The 21,226-nt window shown below is 38.4% G+C and overlaps 1 protein-coding gene across 1 annotated transcript in view; it reads right to left on the reverse strand.

Annotated features, from left to right (window-relative positions):
* Positions 1-2,201: 2,201 nt before the first annotated feature.
* The window catches only part of PLA2G4A (phospholipase A2 group IVA), a 77,374-nt gene continuing 58,349 nt past the window's right edge, over positions 2,202-21,226 (reverse strand). The window contains exons 11-18 of the mRNA XM_032446286.1: positions 20,275-20,412; positions 19,853-19,945; positions 17,603-17,674; positions 15,238-15,480; positions 9,105-9,289; positions 7,084-7,279; positions 6,736-6,893; positions 2,202-5,288 (exon numbers count right to left, since the gene is read on the reverse strand). Of these exons, the coding sequence (XP_032302177.1) occupies positions 5,157-5,288; positions 6,736-6,893; positions 7,084-7,279; positions 9,105-9,289; positions 15,238-15,480; positions 17,603-17,674; positions 19,853-19,945; positions 20,275-20,412 (1,217 nt within the window). The 3' untranslated portion in view covers positions 2,202-5,156. The remainder of the gene's footprint in view (positions 5,289-6,735; positions 6,894-7,083; positions 7,280-9,104; positions 9,290-15,237; positions 15,481-17,602; positions 17,675-19,852; positions 19,946-20,274; positions 20,413-21,226) is intronic.

Consider the following 21,226-nt stretch of genomic DNA (forward strand, 5'->3'; position numbering starts at 1 on the left):
ACATCCTCACAGTAAGGAATATCTTACTAACTTCTAGTCTAAATCTACCCTCTTCCTGTTTAAAGCCATTTCCCCTTGTCCTGTCACTGCCTATCCTTATAAGAAGTCCCTCTCCATCCTTCCATCAGGTACTGGTAGGCCACTAAAATGTCCCCCTGGGGCCTTCTCTTCTCCAGGATGAACAACACCAACTCTCTCAGCCTGTGAAAAGTTCTTTTTCCTCTTTCCACAATTCAACATCTATAGTCTTCTCACTAGATATTGAGAGAATCTGCCTCCAAACATACATACATTTGAGAAGAACCTCATCCAAACATATGGTAATGATAAATAAGGAGAAGGCTGAGGTACTCAACGACTTTTTTGCCTCAGTCTTCTCTAGTAACTGCTCATTGCACAGCCCTCAAAAGATTGGTTTGGAAGGAAGCGACTGAGGAAGCCACATCCCTCTTATTGTGAGCAAGATCAGGTTCGTGACCACCAGAGGAATCTGAACACACACCAGTCTATGGGTCCTGATGAGACACATCCCAGAGTCCTGAGAGAATTGGCTGATGTAGTCACCAAGCCACTCTCAATGATATTTGAAAAGTCATGGCAATCAGGTGAAGTCCCTGGTGACTGGAAAAAAGGCAACATCACACCCATTTTTAAGAAGGGTAAAAAGGATGACCCTGGGAACTACTAACCTGTCAGTCTCACCTCTGTGCCAGGGAAGACCATGGAAGAGATCCTCCTGGAAGCTATGCTGACACATGGAAGGCAGGGAGGAGAAACAGGAGAGCCAGATGAGTGGCCTTCTATGATGGTGTAACTGCATCAATGGACAAGAAAAGAGCTGCTGATGTCATCTAAGTGGAATGCAGTAAGGCCTTTGACACAGTACCTTTGACAACATCCTTCTCTCCAAACTGATACATATTTGATGGATGGACTACTGAATAAATGAAGAACTGGCTGCAGGATTGAGTCCAGAGCCTGGTGGTCAATAACTCCATGTTTGGATGGAGATCAGTGATAAGGGTCAGTGCTGGGACAGGTAGTTTTTTCAGTGACATTGACAGTGGGGTTAAGTGCACCTTCAGAACGTTTGCAGATGCCACCAAGCTGTGGAGTGCAGTCACTGTGCCTGAGAGATGGGATGCCATCCAGAGAGACCTAGATGGGCTGACTATTGGGCCAAAGAGAACATTATGAGGTTCAGTAAATCCAAGTGCAAGGTCTTGCACCTGGGTTGTGGCAACCCCTACTATCAGTACAAGTTGGGGGATGAAAGAACTGAGTCCTTTTTGACTGGTGGAAGGCAGCTGGACATGAACCAGCCATGTACCCTCACAGTCCAGAAAGCCAACTGTATCCTGGGCTGCATCAAAAGCAGCGTGGCCAGCAGGGCGAGGGAAGTGATCCTGCCCCTCTGCTCTGTGCTGGAGAGACCTCACCTGGAGCACTGCATCCAGATGTGGAGTGCAATGTGGACCTGTTGGAGTGCAGCCAGAAGAAGGCCAAAAAAGTGATCCAAGGGATGGAACACCTCATCTATGAGGATAGGCTGAGAGAGCTGGGGCTGCTCAGCCTGGAGAAGGGAAGGCTCCAGGGAGACCTGAGAGTGGCCTGTCCTTCGAAGGAGAGATACAGGAAATAAGGGGACAGAATCTTTAGCATGGTCTGTGGTGATTGGACAAGGGGAAATGGCTTTAAGCTTAAAGAGGAGAGACTGGATATAAGGAAAAAGTCTTTTACAGTGATGGTGGTAAGGCACTGACACAGGTTGCCCAGAGATGTGGTGGGAGCCCCATACCTGCAGACTTTCAGGGCCAGGTTAGATCACATTCTGAGCACCTGGTGGTGCTGTGGATGCTTCATAGCATGTTCACTGCAGGGGAGCTGATGTGATGACCTTTAAAGATCCCTTCCAAGTATCACAGGGATAGAACAGATCAAGAAAGGTCAGGAGAAGGAAGGGGGAGTGGTAACAACTACACTTTCAGGCTAAGCAAAATGTTGTGTATGTTATTGGTTTCAAACCACTTGTCAGAAATGGAAGGGTTTTGTATGGTTTATTTTTTCTATTCCCCCTTGACATAATTTTTAATGTACTGGGTAAGACTATAAGACTGATCTGTCTGCTGTTACAGCTGACCAGAAACAGGTTTCAATCTGCAAACTGCTCATCATAACATGATGGATTCTTCTACTCGAAGTTTATATGCATAAAATTCAAAGAGCTTTTATTGAGACTGCTGTGAAATTACAATTATGAACTTGGCAATGAGCTTCTGGGCAGTCAAAGACATTTCAAATGTTTGAAAATGCTGGAACAAGGTTTTGTTCTGTTGACTTCAGGTTCAGCAGAGAAACCACTATCCTTGCAGACAGACAACATGATCCCCAATGAGAAAACAATGCCCTTGTGTTTGTGAAGTACCTGAAGGTGAGGGTGCTCTCAGGTTTCAGAAAACAGAAGCAACAAACCAGCAGCTATTTGGGGCTTAACAAGCAAAGCCTTGAATTTCTTGCACGTGAGCACGAGAGCTTCCAGATACAGAGCTGTTCCACAGCCTTCACCAAAAAGTAAAGTGAAAACACCACATAAATGATCAAAGTCAAAACAGCAGACACAAGAAGTGTTACTTTTTGTCTGATAACACTGCAATAACATAAACTGTATCACGCATGATAAAACTCTGCCATAAAATATAGAAAGTACATACTATAAAATACAAAATATAAAAATTATCATGTTAACAGAAGGAAAAAATACAAAGGAAATATTACAATAAAATCACTGTACCATTTTCTTCACGTACTGTAAAATTTATTGGAAAAAATATTTAAATTATGCAGCACTAAGACAAGTTACTTTTATTCTTGTTCTTGATTTTAAACATGCATTAACTCAAACAGAAACAAAACCTTAATTGATGCAGAAAATGTTATTAATCACCAAGCATTGCATGCAGATTTAAGGAGGGATGATGCAGTACCTATTACACATTATAATTACTTCCCTTCCTACAGGCTTAGAGACTTTAGCAATTAAAAAATTTCTCAGTTATTCTCAATAAAATGAGCAGTCACTGAATTAGCACGAATTGTGATAAATGAGCCATTACTGTAAAAGTTGTTTTGACTACCAAACAAGGTCAGACTTGCTTCAAATAGTCTTTACTCAAAGTGATACTATTCCTCATGACCATTGCCTCTGTGTCTGCTAGGGTACTGAAGGCCCTCTCAGAATGATAAGAGTGTCTGTTAGTATCAACAGAAATCTTCAGACCAAAATTTCCCTTACAGCTTTTGCAAGGAAACACTTGTGCTTCTGACCACACTCCTGCAAACAATTTTAATTACATGCCTTGTTTTCACTACAGTGAAATTCCTAAAGAGTGTTTTCCTTCTCCATCTGCTGCTGATCAAGCAACTCACAGCATTGCTGAGGATGGTTTTTGTCCAAATCTCTACAAATATCTTTTTATGTTCTTCACTGGCTCTCAGAGACAGTCACCTTTAATGACACTGTTCAGTCCCCGCCACCTTCTCCAAACTCCACAAGAGAACAGATGACAAACAATTGCTGGGACTGCCAGGTACAGCTGAGCGTTAATCCCACAGAATTAACTTATGAACTTATGAAGAGAAGCCAATTAAGCACTCCCCAGATGTTCAGCTCTCACATCTTGCTCCCATATGTGCCACCCAGTGCCTCTGTCAGCTCCTTCTGCTCTTTTCTATGTCACATACAAGCTGATTGCATTATTTCAGAGGAGGTTGGATGGGTTCTAAGTGTGAGTGTATTTTTCTCTATATTTGCTCTTTAACTACGATTACTATGAAGAGTTCCATCACTTACTCAGACAGTATTAAAGTAATCTATGTCTAACTTGCAGTCTTTCATTATTGAAAGTACTAAAAATAGACTTGAAGAAACAGCCCTTAGCAAATTAACTACTTCACATTCTTACCAAGGAACATTTTATTTATCCCTAGTAAACACTGCCACTGTTCCCTTGCAGAAATATTATGTTTTTAATCACGACCAAATGGAAAATCATTTTTAATTTATCTGGAAACATTTTGTGTAGAAATATGTGAACTAACAACTACATAACACACAGGTGCTACCAGCTAAAAAAAACCTCAAGCAATGTAATTTTGTGGAACAAAAGAAAAAAAAGGAAATGAAAAAAGGCAGGGGGTTTTTTGTTGCTCTTTTTGTTTGTTTTGTTTTGAGTTTTTTTGCTTGATGGATTCGTAACATTCTTAAATGTCAGCAAAGCAGACTTTTTGTGAACACATTTGCAACTCGAAGATTCGAGAGTAGGTCCTTTTTAATAACAGTTACAAAACCTCTACTGACATTAACAACCAGCTGAAGACCCTACTTGTAACCTCAAAGTTGTATAGATCTCATTTTTTGATAGGCGTTTGTTACCAAGTGTTTGTTGTTTACCACTCAGTCAAGACAAGCAACACATGAAACACAGCTTGATGATGGCGTCTTGGTTAGGTCAATACAGCCAATGGTTATGGGAAAACAAAACCCCTTCCAGTATAAGAAACCAATCTTAACAGAGATAACAAACAACCTTACATTGACTTACATTGAACTGATTTACATTCAAGAGAAATGCACTGAATAGTAGTAGCAATTAATAACTTTTCAAAGTAAAGCTGAAGGAAATCTCTCTGATGCAAGCTAAATGGAATCAGGGCCCATGGTAAGGAATGCATCTGTATTATCTCTGCTAGTAAACTTTTATTCTATTGTGTTTCTAATTCCATCTCACATTTCAGGAGATGCCAGTTTATATTAATTAAAAATGAGACAATTGTCCGACTAAGAGAGACCAGTGTTTACACTTTCCTAAGATAAAAAATAAAGACAATGAACTCGGTGACTTTGTAGTTGTAACAACCTAAGTACATAGCTGTTAAAATAAGGATATCAATATACTGAAATGCTTTGAATGTTTAAAAAAAAAAAAAAAAAAAAAAAAAGGAGATACAAAATAATATTGAAAATTCACAGGAAAATGTTTTCCGGAGTTGTGCACAGCCCTATTTTTCAAGAGCAGTGATGCTTTCAGACTGTCTTTGTGAATCCAGTTATAAAGATAGAATCAGTTTCTTGAAGCAGCGGACCTGTGACACATTCTCTACGTGTGGCTGTTGTTATGATTGTTCTTGTTGAAGAATCTCCTTGCTTCAACACTGCTAAGTGACACAGAGCAGCGAGACGGATTTTCCTTTCTGTATTCAATGCTTTCCATCATAGCCTGCTTGATCACCTGCAAAACATTTAACAACATGTCATTCAGGAAAAAACAACTAAGCTTTAATGATTTATTAATTGATGAAATTCATAGAAAAGACTCCTTCAGATCTTAATACACGCTACTCCTAACTTAATCTCCGCTCCAAAATTCAACAAAGTGATTTCTGAGTATCATTATGAGTTCAGTTGGACAACACACAGATGGAAATGTTATGAACAGATAAATGTATGATGGGATTCCACCTATGTTAAAGTCACTTTGGAACATAAACCATCTGAAGCAAGTGCCAAAACAATGCTGAAGGGTAAATCAAAACAATGCAAAAATTCATTGTTAAATAATGTACGAAATCATGATTATCTTGAAAGATTATATCCTCACTTTTGCTTTCTTGATCCCAAAGTAGCAAAGTTTGCTCAATACAATGAAAAAAAAAAATGATACATCTGTGAGTACGGAAATCTCCTCTACAGATAATGTGATAAGTGGGTTATCAGTCATGGTCCCATGTTACATCTAGTATCAATTAAAAAGTATAATTAATTGTATGTGCTGTGGAGTTAACGGGGGAATAAATTTCTTTATAAAAGAAGTTTCATGTCCCCTTTTTTTTACGCTTGGAAAATCTCCATCCATAAAGGCCTGAATAAAAAACCCTGAACATAATATTCCACATCCTACACAATCACCTTTGTTCAGTTACCCTGCAGGGCTTTGGATCTTCAAATGACAAAAACATCACAGAAGCCAAAGTAGAAAGGAACATGAATGGGAACAGGTCCTGACAAGCACAGGGTCAAGCACTACAGGAAACACATAGATGACACTTCAGCAGTTCTATTTGGAAGACAGCCACAATATTAGCTCAATCTTCCTAGCCCTGAAAATATTTAGACTTTTTTGTCTGTTCAGCAGCACCTCCTGACCTTTTCAGCAGCATATTTGCCTTGCACATTATTGACAGAGGATCACATACAATAATGCTTCCTATAAAACTGATATTGCAGTACTTCAGAAATAGAGGTTAAGTGAGAAGACCAAATTCTGTTCATCCAGTTCTCACTGTGCATCCCATCCAACTTTCTTCGTGTAACTCCAGTCACTGTTACCTACAGCGACTGGATTCTCCACTTTCCTTCGCATGCCAGAAGGACACAAGTCAACCATACCTCAGTTTGTTATGGGTGCACCCAAAATCAGCACACTCCTACACAAGCTCATACAGAACCTACCCTGAGTTTACTCCAACCCCACTGATCATAACAAGCTTTGATCCAGCCTCAACTTTGTGAATAATAACTGAATAGAGGGAGCACTTTGTACGTCAAAATTATCAGGTAGATACTAAATAAAAACTCTCTACCTTCAGTATGGATGACATAGGGTGGTACTCAGATCACCTATTCCCCTCTTTTAACAATCTAGATTCCTTAAGACCCTTCGACATTGGCATACATACATCTAAGTTATTGAGGGTGTTGAACTCCATTAAATCATGAAGCCTCTTGAAAGCCTCATTGGGATACTGGAAGTTGAAGGTAGAGAATGGTGTATTTGGATCATCAAAAATGTCAAAGTCGGCAAAATCCTTGTCTTCCTTTGTCTCTCTTGGAACACCTGCATACAAAAGCAAAACAAGCACAATCTAAGACTTACCATCTTACTTTTTAAAGGTTCTCTCAAAATTCCTAATCATAACAGACTTAGGAGACTTTTCAAAGACAAAAAACTTCTGGGCTATCATCACTTTGTCACTAAACATTTTTAAAGGAACAGCTGGATACAGCATCCCAAACTATTCGCTCACCTGGAGCTTTGTACTTCCGGAAGTTGATGTTTGCCAGTACAAAATGGATTATGGTTGGGCAATCCTTCTCTGAAGAGGTATCCTTTGGTTTAAAAACATAGCATTCCTTCAAGCCCTCTCGATCAAATACATTTGGATCTATTTTTGGGAAAGGAAGCTTGTTCATTTTGGCCCATTTTTCAGCAAGTAAAATTTCCTGGAGAGAAAGAAGATGTGTATAAGCACTCATTGAAAAGTAGTATTTTTCTTTAGAATGATACAGTTCAACCAGGTGCCAGTACTAGCAGCAATTTTATTAACTCATACTTCTTTACTGCAGAAGAACTGATCAAGTTGATCTTTGCACAGAAGACCCAGTATGGCAAAATGAGCAACTAATTCAGCCTTCCCAATCTTCATCACCTGGGATGATTCACAGGATGGAAAGAATTGGTCTGTCAAATAAATCTTTGGGTGAATTTATAAGTTGACAGGTAGAAAAAAAACATTTCTAATTCTACTTGCAAACTGAGTATCAGCACTATGGAAACCAATGAGAGTTAATAAACAGAAGTCCATGCATTGTTTTGTTCCCAGTCACATCACAACACTGGAGCATTTGAAAGCACGCTAAGCAAAAGAGTCTAGAAACCAGTCTTTTTTTCCTTGTAACAACTCAGTAAACAAAATAATTTGTAAATAATGACTCAAAAGCGTTTAATGAAGGTGTGTGAAAGGGAGGGGAAGGAAGGTCAACACGTTCAGTCTTGGTTTTGAATGAAATGGATTGAGATAGAAAGCTTAATGCTTAGGAAGAGTAATAGATATAGCCTTCTAGACAGACCCCATTTGCAGAACATAAAAGAGAGCGTAATAAATGTTTCAGAGGAGATGACAGAATTGCATCAGTAAATCCAGCTGATACGGAAGATAGTGATGACAAATAAGGAAAGAAATTTTAAATGAATAAAAACTTAGAGTAAGAAAGACTCTGGGATTAGTTCCTCTCAGAGTTCTACTTCCCATCAGCCCCCAAGAGACCTGGAGACTATGGGATTTATTCTTTTCTAGTCCTCTTGTTTTTCTTTGCATTTGAGAACAGTGATCTGGAGTTACAGATGTTATTTGTTATGCCGTTCTGAGGTTTTGTTCCTTAATAGTCAGAAGGGGGAAAAAAGCTCTTTCTTTGTTCTAACTGAAATTTGCCTATAAACCAACAAAGAACACCAGGTGTTTCTCAATTAGCATGCTTTCTTGGTTTCCTTAAAAATTATTTATTAAGATTCACTCAGGTTTCCAACAAACATTGCTTCTTCTTTAAGACCCTCACAATAGACTCTTAAGTGCTGCTGTTTCTTTATCAGCTACCAAATCATTCAAGATTAACCTTTTCTGATCAGCTGGAGCTGCCTGGATACAGAACATGTACAGACTGCGCAGCCTGACTGCTGTGCTTTCTACACCTGTTACAGAAAGTAAGCAGGTCATTTAAAACATATTTTTCTGTGGTTTTGCTCTGGCACAAACACATTTAGGAGTAGTACTTAAAACAGCACTGGGATTATCCTGGAGAGACGAAAATGAACAGAACAGTTACTTTCATTTTCAAAATGTTATATATTTAGGAATAAATGAGTAGCTGAATGAAAACCCATTTCTACAAGGCAATGACAGAAAAACATTAGAGAACAGCTGTACAGAGCTAGAGCACTAGCACCACCATAAACTTGTTAACGATATAAAATCTGCAATTCAGCATGACGGCAAGACTTTCATAAAAAGCAACACAGCTACTACTCCAAACTGTGGTTACAGAGATGCAAATTACATTTTTCTACTTTGTGTCACTTGTCTTGCATGAGTCATGTAAACAGGAACTGAGGCAGAGTGGAATATTCTGCCTTGATGTGGAAACAAGTTCCTTTCATGCTGTAGGCAGACAGAATGGCCAGATGTAATCACTAAGCGTACAACCAGCCCAACTGGAACAATAAAATTTAACTTAAATTTATTAATACAAGTGAAAGAATGGCCTATCTTACTTTGAAAGGAGGACTGGAATCACTTGGCCTTGCTGAAAAATCAAAAGAGATGATGAGATCAACTCCTCTTTGAGGTCTTAGGATAAGTGGATATGGAAGGTTAAATGTAAGACCACTGTCCACAATGTGAATCTTCTTGCTCTTCACATCTAGTGGCTCATATATCCTCTCAAATTCATCTGGATCTACGCAGAAAAAATGAAAACAAAATAGAACAGGAATACACCAATTGAATACTGCAATTCTGATTGTGTTTTTAGTTTCCCCAAGTAATGAAGAATCTACGGACTTTAAAATGCTCAGTATTCCAGCTAACCATTCAAAGAACACATATATAACCTTAAATCTCATCTTAACAACTAGAGAAGGAAAAAAAGAAACAGAGCTGGGGTGGGCTGAGTAGGTCATGTACAGCAATACACTGCCTCAAGGCAGAAGCAGAGGTGGCTTGAGGTATAACTGATGAGGACAGAGGCTCAGCTTTAACCCTAGCCTTAACAGCTTTATCCCTTCACCTGACAAGAGACACAAAGGAAAGTGTTTATGGGATGCTAAGATAGATAGAATCCCAACACGTATCCAGTGCCCTATAATCCCTGCCTAACCTTCTCTCCAAGTTTCTCACCTAAACTTTTTGTTCTTCCCAGCTCCTCTTCACCCAACTAACTGGAATTCACCCACAGAGCTCTGAAGTGGATCTGCTCTGGGGCACTGCTTGTCTATGTCTGTTTCTGACTATTAATATTGGGGCTAACAAGTCAAACAACTCACTTTTCAACTCACTCCATACTTCACCTCATTACTGTAACCCATATTCATATCTGACATTAAGCAGTGGACAGAACTAGAATATTACTGCCATTGTAAGATAGTTCCTATGCCTAATGTTTTCAAACTAGCCAGTCCAATTTAAGATTCCTTCTGAGTCAAGTCATTCCATGAATGTTCAAACTGAGGGCTGAGGAAGATGATGTTTCCTTTTCAATCCCAATTTTCCCTGGGTGCAACTCAGGAAAAATCAAATAAGTTTCGGAAGGTGTTTTTGTGCTTATCCAATTCTCTAGATACTGTTAAACCACCCCTGCAAGTAGTTAAAAATTTGCTCCTGAGCCATTTCTAGCTCTAGATTTTAAAAATGTTTCTGATTTGTGGTTTAGCTTTTTGACTAAAAACTAATGAAAATATCTATAGAGGGCAGTGTAATCTAAGCAGTGCTGAGTAGAACGCTGTAACTATTTCTTGTATAATTAAATTTACTATCATCATCTACCTATTAGTGGTAGAAATTATCTGAAAGAAAGATATTTTAACGTGGGAAAAAAAAAAAAAAAAAGAAAGAAAAAAGATGAAACTGATTCAAATTCCAGTTTGAAAGAACAAACTTCTTTCTTCACTTCAGGATCCATGACAAAAATGTATTGTTATGAGCAGTGAAACATCTCTGATCATATATTTTGACTTTTTATTTCTGTTATTACTATTCACTGAAGGGCACTTGGATAACATTTGATCCACCAGTTTCCTAATATTTGTTCCAGTTTCTATAAGAAACATCTTCAAATTACTGCTTGTTGCTAAAAAGCTAAATAAGAGACTTATTTTAAAAACAGGTCTATTTCAAACTCATTAATTAGCATAAATGAAAATACATTATTGTTTATTGAATTCCTTACACTCCTAAGTCTGCCATTAAAAAGATACACACACTACTAGCACAATTAAAACAGTTCTGATCTCTCCCTCCTTTTTTGAAGACTGTATTTCAAACAATTTATAATTTATTTTAGTCCTTTGTTCTCGATAGAATTCCCAAAACTTGCAAAAATGTTTTTGGTCACGTTTTGTATTATATTTCTTTATAAAACTTGAATTTGAAGCCAAAATCAAGTCAACAGAGATCTTTTAAATAAAACTTGTACCACTTCCTGTATTTTTTATGCTACTACATCTCCTGACAAAAATAAGACAGCTCTATGGGGACAGTGTTCATGATTCTATCTCCCAAATTAGCATAATTGTTAAGATATTTAATAAGATAAAGCACTGTAATATCATCACTGAATTTATAATGACCACATGAATTGGTTTCATTATTTATGGACTCCTGTAATTTCTTTTATCACAGTATCTTTTAGAAGTGCATTTGGTTTTTGAACTGAATAGTTCCAAAACATAACCCACATCCATGTTGTGTGCCCAGAATTAAAAACGCAGTGAAGATTATCCAGTAGTTAGTTACTTATTTTAACGTCCTGAACTTAAAGGCAGACTCAGCATGTAGTTTGGATTTACACAAGGTATGGAGACAGAGGCCAGCTCTAGCACCACTGAGAGAAGACTGAACTGTGCAGAAAGAAGCACTGCCTACTTTATCCCCTGTGCTGCAGTTATTTTAAAGGACTGGTTAAGAAACCTTTATTCTTTTTATATTTTACAACATGCTCCCAGGGCAGTCACACTACGTACTTCAGCAGCCCCACTATGCCAGTCCACCATTACGCACCGGAGTGAAGGGTGAAAGGAATATTTATGCTTTGAGAGCCTGGGATGTGAATTTTCAGATCAGGCAGACTGCTCTTCTGAAAGATGTATCTGTATGAAGAGAAGCGTTCAATTCATGGAACAGCCAACAGCGAGAAGCATGAGATGCTTGCCTGGTCTGTAGCAATTGGATACACAGCCAGCTTGGAAATAAACAAGAACTGCTTGAAATAAAGAAGACTGTGCTCTAGAGACCAAACTTTGTCACAGATGGCAGCTTCAATGAAAGTAAGGGGAATGAAAAGGGCATTTGCTATTGACGTGCATCTACTATAGCAGAGTTTCCATAAATAATGAAGCAAGGAAGTGGAGATTATAAGTAAGGAAGTGAAGATTGTAAATTTGTTGTGGTTTTTTTTGGTTGTGGTTTTTTTCCTTATTGTTATTCATATGGCATTTTCTCAAGGAATTTTAGTGTGTTGTAATATTAAGGCACAGAAATAAAACAGCTCTGAGCTCACAATGAAACTACTCAAGAGGCGTAGACTTTTAAAGCATATTTGAAGTCAGTTAAGAAAACTCCCAGCACAAATGGAATCCATAGCAAAATGATGCCAAGTATTTTCATTACAAAAGCTGGGAATGTAAATACCAAAGAGACAGAATTCCCAAACTACAGCACACAGATGAAAAAGACAACAAAAACACAACACAGTTCAAATACAGGTGCTAAACTGGCATTTTCACCAATTTACAACTCTTAATGAAGCACACTGCAAGAACAGTTTTCTCATGTGCACTCTCTGCTGCAGCGCTTAAGGAGCTGCTGACCCACTGACTTAGGCAGCAGTAATTGCACTGTCAGAAAAACAGCATCTGGTCTGTAGGAGAGTTTCTTTCTAAGCAAACTGCACGCCCATGCTGAACTCCCAGAGCATGATTTGTGCCTGTGAAAGGCTTGAGACTATTGGAGATGTAAAACATTACTTATATCAATTTTGATTCATTTACCTTTGCATTTGGGGTCTATTAATAGTCTAAGCAATCCAGACATCTCTCTGTAGTGAAGCTGCTAGGTAAATTCTTGTTGATAAGAATAAATATGCAACGCTTAAATGCATCCAGTGCCGTGGTTATACATGGCATTCTAAATTTATTTCTAAGTTTCCTTTCTATCTATTCCTCTGAATTCCCAGGTTCTTACATCTATTAGCAAAATTCACCAACAGCATTACAATGTGGACATATGCTCTGAACTACTGAGTGATTAATTTTTTTATTAACTACTAACATTTTGTGTTTTGCTTTGGCTTTTTACTACTCCTGGCTACACTGGGACCATTCACAGCTGTTAGATTTTAGTTGTTAATTCAGGTTTACAAGTGTGGGCTCCCAAAAACACAAAAAACTTGCAGCTATAGCAAACTTCTACCATACATTTTAGCCTGAGGATTTTCAGGTGACAGACGGTCAAGTAATTGTCTCAGAGGAACAGATTAATGCTGTCAAACCTGCATTTTACTTCAACTGACACTAAAATACAGGAAGCTGATAGTTGATGTTGAAGATTATCCACGTGTCTTAATTATGCAAAATTCTCATCAACTGTCACTTTTTCCAAACATAAATTTATTACCCGCTTTCCTTCCTCTTTTAGAGCCACTATAAATATTAAGATTACCCAGTTGTAAACACCTCTGAGATGGTAAAAATATTTAGAAAGCGGAGCACAGATGGAAATTACTATGCAACCACTCAAAGGGATTTGTTACATTAACAAATACACATTTAGGCAGTGCCTGCTCCTTAAGCTTTTAAACGATATCTGGTATTTACTATTGCTTAATGACGGACTGGGACAATCTATTTCCTCTAGATAGAAAATGGGCTGAAGTGACTGTTATAATGTGGGTCGTTTGACAGTGCTGTGTAGTTTGTACCACAAAAACTCTGCACTGTATCTTGACTGTGACTTAACTTTTCTATAGAGAAAACCACATTTATAATGCAATGCTCTGTTGTCTACTAAGGAAGAAAAAAAGTGCACCAGAGACTAAAGAATACTCAGAAATTCAGAGGCTTTCACTGTTTAGAGTGTAATTAACACTGCCTATAGGAAGTCTTCAAAATGCTAATCAAATGTGATACCTAATTCTCTGCACCTACCGTCCTATGCACCACGTATTTCATGCAGGGGAGTGGGGAAAGATGCTACACAACTTCTGCAAATCAATTTTTTCTTACATTCTTGTTTTCCACCAGCATGCTTGCTTCCTGCTTACGAAAAGATGAAACTGGGCAGGGAGGACACTCATGAGGTTTAACAAGAGCAAGTGTAGAGTCTTGCACCAGGGGAGGAATAACCACATACATCAGTACAGGTTGGGTGCCAATCTGCTGGAAAGGAGCTCTGTGGAGAAGGGCCTGGGTGCTCTGGTAGACAAAAGGTTGGCCAATGAGCCAGTAGTGTGCCCTGCTGGCCAAGTAAGCCAATGATATCCTGCAGTGTATTAAAAAGTGTGTGACCAGCAGCTTGAGGGAGGTGATCCTCCCAGTCTGCTCTGTCCTGACGATGCCATATTTAGACTACTGCATTCAGTTCTGGGCGCCATGTTCAAAATATACAGGGATCTCCTAGAAGGAGTCCAGTGGAGGGCCACAAAGACGATGAAGGGCCTGGAGCATCTCCTGTGTGAGGAAATTCTGAGAGACCACTGTCTGTTTAGCATGGGGAAAAGAAGATTGGGGGTGGATCAGATGAATGTTAATAAATATCTAAAGGGAGGTGGGAGACAAATGGATGAGGCCAGGCTCTTCTCAGTGGTGTGTAGTAACAGGGCAAGGAATAATGGCCTAAGCCTTGAACTTGAAAGTTCTGTACTAACATGCAGACAAACTTCTTTGCAGTGACAAAGCACTGAAACAGGCTGCTCAGAGAGGTTGTGGAGTCCTTCTATGAAGATATTCAAGCCCACTCTGGATGCTGACCTGTACCACCTATTGTAGGGTGACTACTTTAGCAAGCGACTTGGACTCAGTGATCTCTTGGGGTCCCTTCCAATCTCTGTTGTTCTTTGAAATGCAGACAGGTATGACAAATCAGTCACACTGGGAGGAATGTGGAGTCAGGAAAGCAAGGATGTACAAATAAGAAGTGCACTGCCTCCACAGGATTGTCAGAGGAAGACAAAGGTGTCAGAGAAGCCACAGAAAAGCACTGTAGAAAGATAAGGTCTTACTTCTATCTAAAGGCTTAACCGGTGAAAAGAACATAGACCATTCCTTAGAGCAGCCCAAATGAGTGAGAAGCAGCCTTAATGAAGGGTGCCGTACACAAAAGCAGCTTGATCAACTCGGTCAGCATCTCCTTGAAAACAAAGAGCTGAAATGCCAGCAGTTGTGCTATAGAGCTTGTCAGGGGATTCAGGAAGTAGGTGACAGGCAGAAATCGTTGCGCAGTGCTGTTTGTGACACCCTGTCATCTGACAACCTTCAGCACTGGTCGGTACTCATGACTGCTTATAGAGAAATGTTGTCCCACCTTTGTTCAAGGGCAGCTGTAAGCCTTGCAGTTTGAGTAAATGTTACCACACTGAGGAAATCACAGTTTAACCAATGAATATGCAGTAACACAGGCTTTCTGCAAACTAACCTGCCACAGCTGCATCTAGTTCGTCTTCCTCCACAGATTCCTGAGTCATAAGGTCTGCCAGAGGAGACAGTGGGTAACAGCTGTTGAGGTTCAATCCCAGCATGAAGTTGTGCACTTTCCCAGCACGCCCTTCCCTGGTATTGAAAAGGGCACTATCACCCACCAAAGCCATCAGCATTCGCTGCACCCAGCTTTCTTGGCTGCTGTTCTGATACTCTTCATTTGCCTCTGAATTTTCAGTGCCTGTAAAGGACAAAGAAAAGAAATCAGTGGTGATATAATTAATGTGTGAAGTTCTAAACCAAAATTTCTGCATCTTTTAAAATAAGGGACCGATTAAAACTAGGCCATTGCCTCCTTTCAAAGAGCCATGGATTGAATGAAGGAGCTCTGCTGCAACCACTTTATGGAGATAATGGATAGAAATCATGCTCTCACCTTCACAAGTCAGCAAATGTTCTCATTTGCACTACAGTGTGGATATGTCCAACAGGAAAACATGCTGGGAATATTAGATGATGTGAGCTGTATTTTAGCTAGTCTGGATGGCCAAAGCAATTGAAAACATGACTTTACCTGTCCTGGACTCAGGCGACAAACTTGAGTCACCAATACATGTATACTGTGGACTCAGATTGGTTTGGATGTATATTGACAACCTCCTTCATCCTTTGCTCACTGCTAGAAATCAAGCTTTCCTTAAGGAAACAAAGCTGGGCCTCTGAATCTTCATAAAATCTTTGTATGGTTCTTCTTAGCACATCCCTTTACTGTGTCCTTGGAAAATAACACTCTCAGGTAGAGATACAATATTTATGATGGCTTTGGGTGGCCTCTGCTCAAAAAGAAGTAATTTCTGTTTCATTTTTATTGCAGACAATCACAGACTTAGATGTCAGTGAATATGGGAGTGTGCATAAAACTGTAGACATTAAATTAAAATTCTGTGATATCTGCATAAATGAGAATGCTATCACACAGAAGTTCTAAAATATCTGAAAATATAAATTCACTAAACTACACTCAATAACCAATATTTAATTTTAATTAAGTAGTACAATCTTTGTCCAAACTCTGATATCTACATCTAGACGTTATAAACGCTAAAATGACTTGGACTGGTGTGACCTGACACTTAAAACCTGCCATAACTCAGCTTTTCGATTGCTTTATACATGGAGATAACTCAGGCTCAGGCTCTTTATACAAGTAGAAAGAAAACAAACATAAAACACCACAGAGTTCTGACGTCCAATATCCATCGACAGATATCCTATAGAAGATAACCAGGTGCACAGAGAACAGATCTATAGGTTTCCTCCACTTTGGCTACAAACTATGAAAGAAATGTAGTGTTTCTTGCTGGCTTAAACAGAGCTTCTAGTACTTAACAGGAAATCTGTAGTATAAAAAGTGGCATCACACGCTCCCTGTTATTTTACACATAAGGGGAAATGAAGAAGCAATCATTCAGCTCAGCTAGTGACCCAATCAAAGATTGGGTTTTCTTTTCTTCCTGCAGACTTTAAAATTACAAATGAGCACAGAGAGCCACATTCCCATCCTTGCTTAAGTTGTTAAAAAATAATTCAATTTTTCAGATTAAAAATCACTATTATCCCTAGAAGTGTCTTCATGAACAGAAAATGTTATTAGGATAAGACCAGTACCCAGACTAAAATCTCAGACATCCGCAGGTGGTTCAGGTTCCTGAAATTTTCAGTAGGATCTTTTTTACCACATGTGGCTGTGCTTGTTCTGGGAAACTGGATTTGGGCACTGCTTAAAGCACTACGCCAGCCACTAGGAATTTCCTGTGCCAGATATTGTTTGTACAGGTGCTGGAAGATATCTGTGAATACTGGAAACACAAAGTAAAACATTCTCAAGTAAATATTTGATAAGGAACCCTTCATAACAATGGGTAGTTCTTGTTTGCTATGCTGTTAACAATTCAAGCATGCCTCTGAGCTCAGCAGCTTGCTGAACTTCAGGAGATCACTGGCTCAGAAAGTCTGATTTTTGGATGTAAATGAAATGTACATGAAAGTGGAGATCACTGTGAAGCCTTGCTGGGTGTATGCTAAGACTAATGGCATACAAGAGAGTCATTTACTCATGGACTTGAGCAGGAAACACAAGGTCACGCCAAAGCCTTTTGAGCAAGATATCTCTGTTTTCCTGAGCCAGTAGCTCCTTTAAAACCCTTGTTGCTAAATAGTTAAGTTTTGCCACTGCTATCATTTGCAAGGGACTGATAAGACTAAGGAAAATGGGATTTTGTAACATCCGGTCAATTTGAACACATTACGAGAAAGCAGATGAATAAAGTAAAGTATGAAATAAAATGTGTCAATTTCCTTACCTTTTGGATGCTGTGATTCATCTTCACTATCTGAGCTGTCATTACTTACAAGGTGCTTTAGCCTAATGTTTTCTGTTAAAAGAAATACAAAATTACTTGGAACTACTACAGAATAGCTAAGAATTTCCTACCAATTTGAGGCATAAAACTGTGACATATTTCATAATAGAAAATACAGCTAAGAGATTTTATCTGTTGTGAACATCCCTGCATTCAGAATCTGATCAGAATACGTTGGTGTTAGTTTGCAATAAGCAGATTAACCAAAAGGCTAAAAAAAAAAAAAAAAAAAAAAAGAAAAAAAACACAAAAGGAAAAGCTAAAGCAGGACACACTACCTGCTACTGCATCACATTTGACACACCTCAATTACCTGAAGTAAAATTCAGATGTATAGCCTCTATTGTGTCAGTAATCCCTAGCAAACTAGGAAGACAACAGGAGATCTACTAATCCACTGCTAATATTCAAACAGAGGAACACCGCCGCAGCTCAAGGAGAGCTGGGACACTGCTCTCAGATGCAGCATTTGGGTTTTGGGTGGTCCTGTGTGGAGCCAATGGTTGGACTCTGTGACCCACTGGTGTCCCTTCCAACTTGGAATATTCCATTATCATATTCTATGACGGTACACTCATTTTTTAGGTTGTCATTTCTGTATATACCATATTAAGAAATGTCAATTTCGCTCTGTTATTTTAGCTCAAGGTTAGAATCTATTTTCTATAACCAGAGTAGACTAAAAGGAGAGAGATTTACCATAATGCCATCTGTAAAAAAAATACAGCTTTATTAACCTCTGTAAAGAATAACAAATACAGATGACTACCATTGTTGCTTTTTTCTGAAGATGTTTATGTTCTCCTATAGCTATATAAAATCACATAACAAAACAAAAGAGCTTTCATCATCATGGATTTTTCCTTAAACACTATTTAATACTCAGGGATCCTCAATCACTATCCAAAAAATGCCAATAACATGCACACACATACCAAAGACAAACATGTACAGATTCTGAAGCCATGCCATAGAAAACAGGTGAAAACTGACATCAGTGACAAAAAAAAAAAAAAGGAAGGTAACAAAAGTAACAAACCCAATTTTAGGACATCACATCATCTCTTTAAAGCAAACCCTAAGAAAAATTGCTTGTTTACTGCTGTTAAGTATGACTAATGGACTATCTGTACAACTGTGGCTCCTCTGATGCCCACTGGTATTTTGCCATACACTCTAGTGGTACTGAGATTTTACTGGGACATCTGCAGCTCTGATAACAGACTGTGGTTCTCCTCTAATCAGTATTTTAAAATCTTAGAGTACAGTTTTCAAATTACATGTGAAATAAATACAGACGTTAGCTGGGGGTAGGGGATAAAAACCTGTCTCAACATCATAAGCAATTACACAGACCCTTCCACTAACAAATTCATTAACAGATACCCTCCACGGGTGTTAACAATCCTGAGGTGTATTAGGTATATGAACCTGAAGGCACGGGTCCATTTTCTTTCATAAAGAAGTACAGTATCAAACAGCTGAGTAACAACTATTGGAACAGAGATACAGAGAAGGGGTTTAGGGATTTGGTTTTTAATCATCTTCATCTGCATTCTAAAAAAATTCATCTACTGTTTTAGATAAATTTCCCTGTAATGCCTTCTTAACAGGAAAAAAAGTGTTAAAAAGCTATTTCCTTATCAACAGCATTCTCAAATAAAACACAGCAGTCTAATCCAAGCAAACTACAACCCTTTTGTTACAGTTATTTGCCATTTGTACATTAGGAATGGAAACACAATCACTGAATTATTAAGTGAAGGATCACATACCAGCAGCTGAATTGTAATTAGAAATAATTAATCTAACAACTCAGAAGTGATAAAATTTATGTTAACTTGACTAATTTCTAGAATAATGCAGCACTGTGTTAAGAAATTATAAAAGTAACTATAAAGTATTTGTCATCTTTCAATCTGTAAAAACTAGCATAAGAAAGAGTGGTAGATTCTTACACCTCTATGAAAATATGAGGTAGGTATAGGCATGTGATGTGATCAGAAGAAAAAGTGAAAGTAAGACAAGTTCTAGTTTTCTTTCACTGTCCTCACTAGGATCTAGCAATGTCAGCAGGTCAGCTTGCTTGCATTACACATTCTTACAGTCACTACCATTTTTCTACAAAGAGTCCATGGAATCTTGTTAGGAATTGTTCTGCCTAGTAGTATAACTATTTACTAAAGTTACCTAGTTCTTCTTCCATGGTGGGACCTTTATTTTGAGAGTTGGAGACGCCGAGCACTCTGTTAAATAATATAGAAAATGCACTGCCCCAGACACCTGTAAAGTGGAAACAAAAAATGAATGGAGGCTCCTGGAAGATGAAAAAAGAAATAATAAAAACAAAAACCAACCACATACTACAATATTTTAGTGGTTGCTTTAATTCTAAACAGACTTGTGATTATGGAACACATTATGTCAAACTCAGATTTAGCAGAATCTCAAAGGTAGGAACTGACAATCCATGTCTGTAAAATCTTCCAAATGTACGTCTTCCCACCAACTAAAATGGTACTTTCTGCTTCCCGTATTTGTGCTTGCCTTTATAAGCACCTGTGAGTGAACTATTAAAATTAGTTTTAAGTTTCCATCCATCACATACTTACCCATTAAGAAATGCAAAGGATTTTCACTGTACTTCTTCACCACTGTTCCCATAAAAAATTTGCTTCCAAACAAATCAGGTGACATAAAAGTGCCGTACTTTGCCATACCAATCTCATATGGACTGAATTCCACCCAGTCTACAAAATAAGAAATTTGCATCACAGTGTTGATCTGATTAGAAGCAGAGGATGTAATGGCTGAGGCTCTCATCCAAGGAGACAAATAAGAATTGAACAGGTTCTAAACCCACAGTAATGTCTCTTATATTGTGCAGAATTGAAAGATATGTTTACAGCAAAGGAGGAATTGTCATTTCCATTCCCTCTTATCACAACATTTGGAGGAGGAATGTAAGGTTGGAAGAACAAAAATAAAAAAGCAGCAATCACAGACAAGAAAAACAAAATGTCACCTCGTTTTCACATGGTCCCATATGATTCCCTATTACATAAAGCACCAATATGGGACTTAGTTCCAGGTTTCTTTTCCTTCACTGTGATCCTACCATATTTATGCTATTCAAATTGTGGATGACAACGACAAAGGCAGCAGAAAAATTATCTAACGTGGCAAGAAAGATTGTGATGTTGTGAAAGATTATAGCAGAGGCATTAAGGTTACACCACTAATGTTTCCTGAGAAATGCAACAAGATAAGTCAAAGCTGAGAGGCACTTGAGAAAGTTATTAGTACAAACTATGTTAATACATTTTTTAACATATACGCCAGCTTGACAAACACAGAACTCATTCAAACATGAAGCAAAATATTCTAATGCATTTTCTATCCTCAGAAGAAAATTCCAGAAGTGATTCACATTCTACAGCTTATGTCTTTAGAAAATGTATTTCAGTTGATTTTGAACTATTGTTTTTGTACAAGTGGAACTGCTTCTATTCAGAGAATATGCTTCATCTTTGAGCAAAAGGGAACAAAAAATACCCTATATTT

The sequence above is a fragment of the Coturnix japonica genome, chromosome 8, assembly GCF_001577835.2.
Source record: "Coturnix japonica isolate 7356 chromosome 8, Coturnix japonica 2.1, whole genome shotgun sequence".
NCBI lineage: Eukaryota > Metazoa > Chordata > Aves > Galliformes > Phasianidae > Coturnix > Coturnix japonica.